The 12,426-nt window shown below is 37.5% G+C and overlaps 1 protein-coding gene and 1 pseudogene across 1 annotated transcript in view; both read left to right on the top strand.

The window, feature by feature from the left end:
* LOC124108666 (rho GTPase-activating protein 29-like) overlaps nucleotides 1-3,306 on the top strand; it is a 52,827-nt gene extending 49,521 nt beyond the window's left edge. Inside the window, 2 exon segments of the mRNA XM_046467148.1 lie at nucleotides 51-159; nucleotides 3,143-3,306. Of these exon segments, the coding sequence (XP_046323104.1) occupies nucleotides 51-159; nucleotides 3,143-3,306 (273 nt within the window).
* A 1,249-nt stretch (nucleotides 3,307-4,555) lies between these two features.
* Nucleotides 4,556-6,666, top strand: LOC124108714 (endoplasmic reticulum chaperone BiP-like; annotated as a pseudogene).
* Nucleotides 6,667-12,426: the final 5,760 nt, after the last annotated feature.

Genomic DNA, 12,426 nt, shown 5'->3' on the forward strand with positions numbered 1-12,426 from the left:
GTTTTGAGATGTGTTTTGCTTTTAGTTTAAAACTTTTCTTGTCTCAATAGGATATCCACACTGCAGATATTGAAATTGAAAATTTTGAATCGGCTACATCATTTGAGGAATCAGAATGTAAGCAAAATGCATTGGAAAAATGGGATGCATGCCTCATTGGTGAGTAGTCATGTAACATATATGTTTGCATATTTCAAACCTTGCCAAGAAGTCATGATTAAAAACCAAGGTGAGGGCTGGGCTTGTAGCTCAGTGGTAAAACGCTTGCCTCGGCATGTGTGAGACCCTGGGTTGGATCATCAGTACCATATAAAAATAAATAAATAAAGATAAAAATACTGTGTCCATCTACAATTCTTATTCATTCAAAAAAAAAGGTGAATTAATTGAGGTAAGTTCAAACTTTAAGGTTTTATTAGTTAACTTTGCTAGCCATTGAAAAAGATTAATGAATGTCACTTAAATGAATGTCATGCTTTGTTTCTTTCTTGTGAAAAGATATCTTGAAATTCAAAAATTATTTTTGTTCTCTTTCTGAAATTTGTTTTCACCTTTACTTCTTTGTCATCAATTAAAGTCAAAGTAGAAAATAGCTGGACTCCTGAAACAAAAAAATTGACTCCTAAAGTTTTTTGATGTCCCTTTACCTGTGGCCTACCTTTAGCACATTAAGCACACATGTCTTCCATTTTCTTGGCTCCAGTCCTTTTGTTCACTGTTTTTTGATCATTTTATTTCAGTGAATGGTTTCTGGTAAGGGGATTGAAAACCTTCCATTCGTTACTGCTTTAGTAGAGCTAAATCTGAATTTTTTCAACATCTAGCCATATATGTTAAATCTGATATATAAAATTAATGAAATATCAATGCGTGTAGCCTGAGAAAGTCTGAAAACAAAGGGAGTCCATTACCTCTCTGTGAAGAAAAGCACTGGACTCACTGATTCCATTTATCTGATTTGATCTTATTAGCACTTCTGTGCTATGAAACTTGGCCTCATTTAAGCCATAGCTAACAGTCGGAGGAAGGTTAATAATGCCAAGAGTCATGTCCCTAAATTATTGTTGATTCAGGATTTGAACCTCATCCTGTCTCATTCCTAAATGTAACCTTTTTTCACTGTCCAGTGAAATTGGATTCCCAGTTAGGTATAGTAATAACAATAAATGATTTTAAAATATTTTAAAGTTTTCATGACATACCAGGTAATTCTGAGCCTTTTCTTTAGTAGATCATCAACACCACATGCCATCATATCTCCACATCGGAGTCTGTCTTGACAGAAGAAGGCAGGTAGGGCTAGTGCACTAGACTTGGTCAGGGCAGAACTGGAGCAGGAGCTAAGCCAGCACCCAGGCAGCCGGCTGCAGAGCCTGCACTCTTCATGGTGCTAGAAGTTCTGCAGGATTGTAAAAATGCTCATCCAACCACAATGGCTCAGCTCCCTTCTATCAATGTGAAGAAGGGCCCAGGGCAGCAGATCACATGAGCACTGCCTGGGAACCAGGGAAGAGAGGCCAGCAGCCTCAGGTTAAGAAGGAGGTCAGATGAGATGATAACCTGCCAGTGATGCTGGTGTGCACCTATCTGCAAACCACTGCCCAAGGACATGGGAGAAGGACCAGGTGGCAGGGATGAGGACTGTGGGCTATGAACAGGGCTGTTGGAAAGCCGTCAGACCACTGGCAAGGCACAAAGTTGTCTGATGTTTCTCAGCAGGGAGAGGAGGATCATGGCCAGAAGGCTGCACCTTCCTAGCAACAGGAGCTTCTGGGGTAGATGCAACAAAGTCAGAGTGTGAGGTGCTAGGGTTCTAGGTGAGAAAACAGGGACTTGGGACAAGAGTAGAGGAGAAAGAGAAGGAAGTAAATCTGGAGTCACCAGGACCAGTAGCAGAATGATAATTTTGACAGCTCTTCAACCTTCCTTTGATCAGAGGATGTTGCCATGTATTAGTGGATCAGCTGGGAGAGCATCCAGATCCTCTCTGGTGTGTTGCCCTCAGTATGGACAGAACGTAGCTGGAAAGCAGATTAAGTGACAGGCAAAGTCCTTGGGATTCAGGACATAGCATTTGTTGGTTGTCAGAATAGTGTTACTGTTCTAGAGTTACCATTGTCTGCCTGTTGAAATCAGGAAAGTTCTAACCCAGAAAATATTAATTCATGGGTAGTATATTAAAACAAATTACTTCAGGAAGTGTTTTCTTTTTAATTTTATGTGATTTGTGGCTATTTGTTCTATTGATTAAGATAAATTTTTAAAAAAGTAATGCTTTAATTAAAAATGTACCTTTAATACTGTATGGATTTTTAATTCCTCTGCATAGATGACTGAGAAAATCATGTTGGAAAAAATATGTCAGACTGTGTTGTTTGAGAGAGTGCCCATTTATAAATAACCACACTTCCTTATTAACCAAGCTCCATGAAGTTATCTCTTCTTTTTCAGATAACAAAGAACTTGAATCATCATCCCAAAAGATGGACAATATGTGTAAAACCATGAAACCACTTAGTCTGAAATCTGATGTGGCAACAAATGATACACAGAGACCTATGCCAAGCACCAAGATCAGATGTTTCTGTTGGCCTGTAGATAGGTTCCATCTTGCAAGCTCTCCTAATGAGAGAAACAGCAGAAATGTGGGAAATGTCAATTCAGACAAGTTTTGCCAGAATCTTACCTTTGAAGGACTTAATAGAAAAGATACCCCTACTACCGTTGGTTCCCAATTTAATGGCTTTGATCAGCAGATTCCAAAAAAAAACAACTCAGGGACAACAATGTGAACCAAAGAACTTAACTGGCATGAGTGCAGTGATTGTGCCAAGTGCACTCCAGGAAAAAGTGACAATGAGCGTCAGGGTTAGTGGTGACCATTCCAGCGATGCCACACAGCCCAACATGCCAGCCAGATCAGCAAGAGAGGCATCAGAGAGACGGTCCTCTCATTCTCACCATCTTGCTCCTGCAAGAGCACCCAGAATACTGCAGCCCCATCTCGCGACAACATTTTACAAACCACCTACCCCGACCAGCAAAGTCAGAGGGACTGAGGAGAGACCAGCTTCACCTTCAGCAGCAGTGCCTCCTAGCACAGCTCTTACTCCCCTGAGTCATGTGGAAAAATCCCTTCCAGGGGCAGACAGCACATCAGCTTGTCCTTTGCAGCCAACTGCTGAGCCTAAAGAGAACTCTGAGGAGCTCGGCCTGCCTGATATGAATCCAATGTGCCAGGGACTCAGGCTAAAACAAATGGGAGAGTTACAAGACCTTGAATTTGAAATGCCACAGTTTGTGTAGGGTTGTCAAAATTCAGGTTTTTTTTTTCTTGTTTAGTTTGTGGTATTGTGTCTATTTTATGAAAGAATGTTGTGACAGAACCCCTTTTGTATAGGAGGCCAAAGTGTGTATTTTGCCTTTTGGCCTTGTATCCTGTTTGCTAGTCCTATAGAATGGTAGTGTTTTAGTCATATAGAATGATAGTGCCTCACTGGTATTGTCTTTAAATTCTGTGTTTTTGAATTGTGTATAAAATAAGTATTATAATTTTAAATTTCAAATGATTTTCTCTATAAAATGATCCATGTAAATGCATCTTTAATCTATGGTATTATTCTCAACAAATAGGGGCAGTAGGGGAAAATGAACTTTATTTTGGAGCAAACCTGGTGCTGATTCATAAAATGCTTTTGAATGCAAGTACCTGAAAAATCTTGATTGGGTATGAATATATTTCTTCCCACTTAATGTTCTAGTGAATCTTTGATCACTTGTGTTGTTATAGTGGTCAAATGCTTCAATGGAAGCATTGGCAATTCACTTAACTTTTTAATACTTACATAGTGGCCAAAAAGATTGTGAATCTATATTTAATTGCATTCTACTTGTCAATTTTTACATATGGTAGTCAATACAATTGTAGAAAGAAAATGCACTTCAATACTAAAAAGTTTGAGACATTGGCGGAGACAACACAGATGTCACACACAGTTGAGGTGTCTCAGTGTGAGAGACCCGTAACCTCACTGCTCTTAGCTCCAGCCTATTGCTGGATTGCCTGCTGTTGGGGTTTTTAGCCCCCGTCTCCTCCTGACTGGCAGGAGAAGCGGGAAAGCGCGCCCGACCAAGACGAGCCAAGAGAGGTAAAGGTCGACTGGCTGCCCACACACCAGCCCTCCCTGGAGGATAATCAGACAGGCCAGGGAGACAAGTCCAAGCAGGATCTCGTTTAATGAGGAAGTACACACAGCTTATATACTGCACCGGAGCAAATCAGAATAAAGGTCAGAGGGGTGGAGCAAGTTTAGGTGTACACCCATCCCATAGTCTGTAAGGGAAGGCATGAGCTGTCCACGAGGGTGGAAGAGTCCTGGACCTATCCTGGAGGTGGTCCGCCTCCTCCGTCAGTGCCCACAGCACTGCCAGGAGCTGTCCCAGCCACCTGTGCGGCCCCAAGACCAGGAAGCAGGCAGCCATGCCCTACAGCAACTTCTGGCTGTCTGCTTCCCTGCCTGCTGATCCAGAGCAAGTGGCCAACAGCCATGGCAAGATGAAGCTGTCTCTGGTGGCTGCGGTGCTGCTGGTGCTCTGCGTGGCACAGGCCGAGGAGGAGGACAAGAAGGAGGACGTGTGTACTATGGTTGGCATCGACCTGGGGACTACTTACTCCTGCATCAGGGTGTTCAAGAATGGCCACATGGAGATCATCTCCAATGATCAGGGCAGCTGCATCACACCATCTTATGTGGCCTTCACCCCTGAAGAGGAACGTCTGTTCGGCAATACGGTCAAGAATCAGCTCACCTCCAATCCTGAGAACACGGTCTTTGGCCACACTTGGAATGACCCGTCTGTGCAGCAAGACATCAAATTCTTGCCTTTCAAGGTGGTTGAAAAGAAAACTAAACCATACATTCAGGTTGATATTGGAGGTGGGCAAACTAAGATCTTTGCTCCAGAAGAAATTTCTGCTATGGTTCTCACTAAAATGAAAGAGAGTGCTGAGGCTTACTTGGGAAAGAAGGTTACCCATGGAGTTGTTACTGTACCAACCTATTTTAATGATGCCCAGCAGCAAGCAACTAAAGATGCTGGAACTATTGCTGGCCTGAATGTTATTAGGATCATCAATGAGCCTACAGCAGCTGCTATTGCTTATGGCCTGGATAAGAGGGAGGGAGAGAAGAACATCCTGGTGTTTGATCTGGGTGGTGGAACCTTCGTTGAGTCTCTTCTCACCATTGACAATGGTGTCTTCGAAGTCGAGGCCACTAATGGAGATACTCATCTGGGTGGGAAAGACTTTGACCAGCGTGTTATGGAACGCTTCATCAAGCTCTACAAAAAAAAGTCTGGCAAAGATGTTAGGAAAGACAACAGAGCTGTGCAGAAACTCTGGCATGAAGTAGAAAAGGCCAAGCAGGCCCTGTCTTCTCAACATCAAGCAAGAATTGAAATTCAGTTCTTCTGTGAAGGAGAAGACTTTTCTGAAACCCTGACTCAGGCAAAATTTGAAGAGCTAAACATGGACCTGTTTTGGTCTACCATGAAGCCTGTTCAGAAAGTACTGGAGGATTCTGACTTGAAGAATTCTGACATTGATGAGATTGTTCTTGTTGGTGGGTCTCCTCAAATTCCAAAGATTCAGCAACTTGTTAAACATTTCTCAATGGCAAGGAGCCATCCTGTGGCATAAACCCAGATGAGGCTGTTGTATATGGTGCCGCTGTCCAGGCTGGTGTACTCTCCAGTGATCAAGATACAGGTGACTTAGTACTGCTTGATGTATGTTCCCTGACACTTGGTATTGAAACTGGGGAGGTGTCATGACCAAGCTGATACCAAGGAACAATGTGTAACCACAAAGAAGTCTCAGGTCTTTTCTACAGCTTCTGATAATCAACCGACTGTTACAATCAAGGTTTATGAAGGTGAACAACCCCTGACAAAAGACAACCACCTTCTGGGTGCATTTGATCTCACTGGAATTCCTCCTGCTCCCTGTGGGGTCCCCCAGATTGAAGTCACTTTTTAGATAGATGTGAATGGTATTCTTTGGGTGACAGCTGAAGACAAGGGTACAGGGAATAAAAATAAGATCACAATTACCAATGACCAAAATTGCCTGACACCTGAAAAAATTGAAAGGATGGTTAATGATGCTGAGAAGTTGCTGAGGAAGACAAAAGACTCAAGGAGCGCATTGATACTAGGAATGAGTTGGAAAGCTATGGCTACTCTCTGAAGAATCAGATTGGAGATAAAGAAAAGTTGAGAGGCAAACTTTCCTCTGAAGATAAGGAGATCATAGAAAAAGCTGTAGAGGAAAAGATTGAATGGCTGGAAAGCCACCAAGATGCTGACATTGAAGACTTCAAAGCTAAAAAGAAGGAACTAGAAGAAATTGTTCAGCCAATTATCAGCAAACTCTATGGAAGTGCAGGCCCTCCCCCGACTGGTGAAGAGGATACAGCAGAAAGAGACGAGTTGTAGATACTGATCTGCTAGTGCTGTAATACTGTAAATACTGGACTCAGAACTTTCATTAGGAGAAAATTGAGAGAACTTAAGTCTCAAATGTAATTGGAATCTTCACCTCAGAGTGGAGTTGAAAATGCTAGTGCCCAAGTGGCTGTTTACTGCTTTCCATTAGCAGTTGCTCACATGTTTTGGAATGGAGGGAGAGGAGGAATTGGTTATCTTAAAAAACTGGATATAAAAATGTGAGTCAGGATGTGTGTTCACCTCAGAAATGTTCTATTTAACGATTGGGTCATGCACATCTGGTACAGGAACTTTTTTCTACCATAGGTGACACCAATAAATGTTTGTCATTAAAAAAAATACTAAAAAGCTTGGAACTGTCATAAAATAAAAATTTATACACATAAAACTAAGGGATAAAACATTATCAGAAGCATTAAAACCATCTAAAGCCAAAGAACTAAACTATATAATTTAAATTATAATATATTTATATATTATACATTATGTATTATATATTATATACTACATATTGTAGAATTACATATATCTATATGATATAAGTAATTTATATATAATTATAATATAATCCATATATATTATATTAATATAAATTATACTAATATAATAATCATATTATTATCTTATTAATAATAGAAATTATATTATTGTATAATTACATTACAATGATAAGTAATATAATATAAATTAATATAAATCTAAATATATTATATGATATATAATATATATGTTTTATATAATAAAATAATATATATTTATATTTAATTTATATATATTATTTTATTATATGTGTATATAATATATATGCATTTCATATATTATATATAATTTATATTAAATATGTATAAATCATATATATTTTATATATAAATATATAATTTATATAATAAATAATTTATATAATATATTTATATATTAATATATAATTTATATATAAGTATATAAATATATTACATATTATATAATTTATATATAATATATAAATATATACACAATAATATATAATATATTTATATATTAATATATATAATTTATATATACTAAATTTACATATATAATTTATATATATATTTTTAATTATATATATAAATAATTAAAAATGTATTATATATAATATAATGTAAATTAATATAAATGAGTATGTTATATAAATATATTGTATTTAAATTATATGATATTATATAATATGCAATATATTTATATGACATTATAATTTAAATTATATAGATAAATTATGTCTTATTGGGCTTTAGATGATTTTAATACATTTGATAGTTTTTAACCCCTTAACTTTATCTGTAAAAAATTTTATTTTATGACATATTTAAACTTTTTTATATTTTTTATAATGGTCTTAAAAAACACGTGCTTCAGAAATTTTTTATTTCAATTCATTTTTCTCTTGAGATTATGAGGGTTTTGTTAAAACCATTCCTTTTGGCCAGGCACAGTGATGTATGCCTGTAATCCCAGTAGCTTGGGAGGCTGAGACAGGTGGATCTCAAGTACAAAGCCAGCCTTAGCAATTGCGAGGCGCTTAGCAACCCTGTCCCTAAATAAAATTCAGAATAGGGTTGGGGAGGCGGCTCAATGTTTGAGTGTCCCTGAGTTCAATCCCCAGTACAAAAAAAATTCTTTTGTATGAAATGTTTTGACTTATAAATCACTTTACATACTTTTTCTACCTGGACTATCAACCAGTGAAAATGTATATGTCATTAGAATTGAACAATAATTTATTTAAGTTCATTTTGAGAGTATAGTAAGTCTTATTGATTGGAATTTGTGAGATGTAGATGACTGAATCTGTTTCATTTATAAAATACCCAGTTTTTATAAACTAGTCCATTCCTGTTATTTTTTGAGTTTCATCATCTTGCCTAAAATAGGATGTAAAAGGGATAGAAATAAAATAGCCTTCTTTGGTATGTGTGAACTATATTGCAAGTCAATGTTTTTGTATGATCATGTTATACTTGATAAAAATTACATGTATAAGTTTATACACACATTATTATATGTAAATTATTTCAATATATCAAGTTATTGTGTCTTCTCTGAAATTGTTGCCTCTTGGAGTATGATACTTTAAGATTATTAACCATTGACTCAGTGGTCAACACATGGGCTCATTTCTTGACTATAATATGAAATGAGTTTTAGGGCATGTTGTCTTATAGTTCTCCGTAATATGAAGGACTAAGGAGAAATGAACAAATGGCATTTTTTATGCTAAACCCATTTTTTTTAGTCTTCCTTATACAAAGTACAAGAATCATATTGGTTTGAAAACTTAAAAATAAAACCAGAGCTAACATTTATTGAGCCTCTTCTGTGTATTTAGACTTTACCAAGTTGAAATTTCACAGCAACCTCTAATGGGTAAGTAAGCATTTCATAATTCCTGTGTTACAGATGAGTAAACTGAGGCTTAGCTAAGTGATATGCTTTTAGTTTCCACAGATGCAGCAAGAAGATCCAAATGTCAAATACAGGGCTGTCAAATTTTGATTAGTGCTTCTTTTTTTTTTTTTTTTTTGGTACCAGAGATTGAACTCCTAAGCACTTGGCCACTGAGCCACATCCACAACCCTATTTTGTATTTTATTTAGAGACAGTGTCTCACTGAATTGCTTAGTACTTTGCTTTTGCTGAGGCTTGCTTTGAACTTGCAATCCTCCTGCCTCAGCCTCCCAATTGGATTACAGGCATGTGCCACTGTGCCCGGCTGGTTAGTGCTCTTAATGAATGTGATCACTAAATAATAGCAGGAAACACTGAACAATAGAAAATGCATCTTTAGATGTTTATATTGTAAAATACACATACAATTTGCCATTTGAACCATTCTGAAGCGTACAGTTCAGGAACACTAAGTATATTCACATTGTTCTGCAACTATACTCAAGTGTCCATTTCCAGAACTTATTCATCATCCTGTGAGAAAACTTACATACATTTAAACTCCTTCAGTTTTAATACGTGGATACAACCCAGTCAAACCTCACAAGTAGAGTTGCACTTTCATGTCCTTCCTGGGATCTCGTTCAGCTTGGAGCCTTCAGCCTGAATGTTCCAGCTTCCTGGAGGCACTGAAGCAAGTGTATCCTGAGAAGGGGTTGCTGTTTCTAGAGTACCCAGAGCATACACAGTGCCCTGCTACCCAATAATGTGGTAGAAATTGTTCATTGGAAAGTTGTCTTAGGACAATTGGAAACAGATGTGAGCAAGGGGAAAGGGCATCATGGAGATTCCTGTTAGAGCTGCCAGGCCACCAGGAAGCTTTGTGCAAAGCATATTGTTCACGTTTATGAGAAGTATTTGTGGAGGGTTGTTTATACTTTCCCTCCATGGGCCTGTTTTACATGCTGAGAATTTCATGAGAATTTATGAGTATTTTAAACTACTTTTAATGTACTGTGTTGGTATGATCATATATGTAGATAATTCAGTGAATATCTGTAGTTCGGCAAAGTTCCATTCACCATCAGTATGGAGTAGCCTGTCATATTCCTGGATATGGGCCACTAACAGAAATTAAGGTCTATAGAAAGATCTCTTTAATAATGAAATGAAAAATGGAAGGGCTTAAGAATAAAAAAGATATAAAAGATCTTCATAGATAACATTTTAGATCACATCAGAAATTAGAAGCCTCAATATTGTAAAGACAGTCATTTAACTTACATTTACGGATTCAATCCCAACCAAAATATTTTTGGATCATTTGAAAACTAAAGACATAATGCCCCATTACCTCTAACCACTTGAGTGTGTACTTAAACAGTGACACTCCTTTACAACCATAGTATACACATCAAACTCTGGACGTTAACATGATGACATCTAACCCACAGATTGAATTCACATTTTGCTAGTTGCCCCAATAATGCTGCTGTCTTCAAGCATCCCAATCCAGGATCACATGGTGCATTGAGTTGTCTATCTCTTTGGTCTCCTTCCAATCTGGAACAGTTTTTGGGTCTTTTCATTCATGACCTTGACACTGGAGGAGCATAGGCCAATTTGTATAGTGTTGCTTGCTTAGTTTGGGTTTCTGTAATATTTCTCATAATTAGAGTCGGGATACACATTTTTTGTCATAAATATCAGAAATGATGCTTTATTCTTTTCATTGTATCATACTAGAAGATGTACAATGTTTATTTGTCCCATTTCTGGTGATGTGGTCTTTGGCCACTAGGTTAGGATAGTATCTACAAAGCTTTTCCATTGTAAGTTAGTAATTGAGGAGATTCCTAGAGACCATGAAATGTCCTATTTCTTACTGAACTGTTGATAGCTAGTTTGAGTCTGTTGAAAATTCTTGCCTGAATAAGTTACTATTTTGATTCCCAGGTTATGAGTCCACCACTTCTGCTTTGATATCCTACCGTAAAGAATCTTCCCTTCTCTATGTGTTTATTCATTTATATTGGTTTTGGCTCCTGGGTTCTCCTTTTACTTAAGTAGCTCATAATATATTACATCATTTATGTTCATGCTGAAAATTTCCCAGATTTTGTCTGTGAGAATCTCTTTACACTGTTAAGTTCCTTCAACATGTCTACATTTCTTTTTGGGTTCTTCCTTATTTTTGGTACATCAAAGTGTTACAAGGTCATCTTGTACTTTTCCCTACCCCAGATCTAGATTAGACAGTTTCAAAGTAACACTGTTTCCTTTAAATGGGGAATGGTATATGAAAGCCAAGCCTGGAGAAGGATTCATAGCTAATTAGGAAGTTACTGGTTTTAAGCCTATTGGCAGACAAACTTGTACATATACACATGTAGACACAAACACATTGTTGTGCACTCTCATGTAAGCATACATTGTAAACCTTGAGAACCTTGAGTTCACACCGATATCTAATTCTTCTTCTTTGATACTTTGGGATTTCAACTATTTCCCTTTCCATATTTGTAATTCCCTTTTCTCCTGGATTGGGATGCTTGAAGACATCCCAATCTGGCTTCCATAATCCTAAATACTTTGTTGCCTCAACCTCCTGACAAGGTCAACTGCTGCTTCATTCTGCCTGGTCTCAAATATGCCAAATCCAGTCCTCAGTCATTGCTGTATTGTTCATGTCCACAGTGATCCCTGAAATGCCACTTGAAACCTAACCTCTACTACATCAGCCCAGACCACACCAACTGAACCCTTAGCCCCAGGGAATTTCATGCTGAGCCCACCATTGGAATCTTAGGGCCCTCTCATTTGCTAGAGGAAGACAAGAAACAAACTGACTATCTTTTGAAAATGAGCATTGATTGAATTTTGAGTTTACTAAGGAAAGTTTAAAAAAGAATAGTTATGCATATTTACCAGAAATGATTAAACAAGCATGTATTTATAACATTTGTAGAAATAATTTGTAAAAAATGAAGTATGGATTTTGCTTTTGACTATAAGAAATTTCAAATAATATTCATACATTAATATGTTATGCTGTTCTAAAATGTCTTTACAATCAGCCAGTTTAATCCTAGCACCTAAAAAGAAGAAAAAGAAAAAGAATAAAATGAACTCCTATCTACCCATATATCTCTAACAGATTGTTAATGGGCAACTTACACATCCCTCCCTGATCACAGGCCTGTTTCTTCCCCTACCAGGGTAAATATTATTGAATGGTTGGGCTAGGGGGGTGCTGGAATTGACTCAGCATTTTGAAAATACCAGACAAGCATTCTACCACTGAGCTACAAGCCCAGCCCTTTTTCTATTGGATGATGAGGCAGGTTCTAAGTTGCTCAAACTGGCCTGGAACTTGAGATCCTCCTGCCTCAGCCTCCCAAGTAGCTGGGACTGCAGGTGTGCACCACATGACCCAGACATTATCTTGAGTATTATTTTGGAGGGTTTTAATTTAGCATGAACATAGTATTTAATTTTGCCTGTTTTATTGAC

This window comes from Marmota monax, unplaced genomic scaffold, assembly GCF_021218885.2.
Source record: "Marmota monax isolate L192 unplaced genomic scaffold, Marmota_monax_Labrador192_F-V1.1 WCK01_AAM20220418_F8-fsc00181, whole genome shotgun sequence".
NCBI lineage: Eukaryota > Metazoa > Chordata > Mammalia > Rodentia > Sciuridae > Marmota > Marmota monax.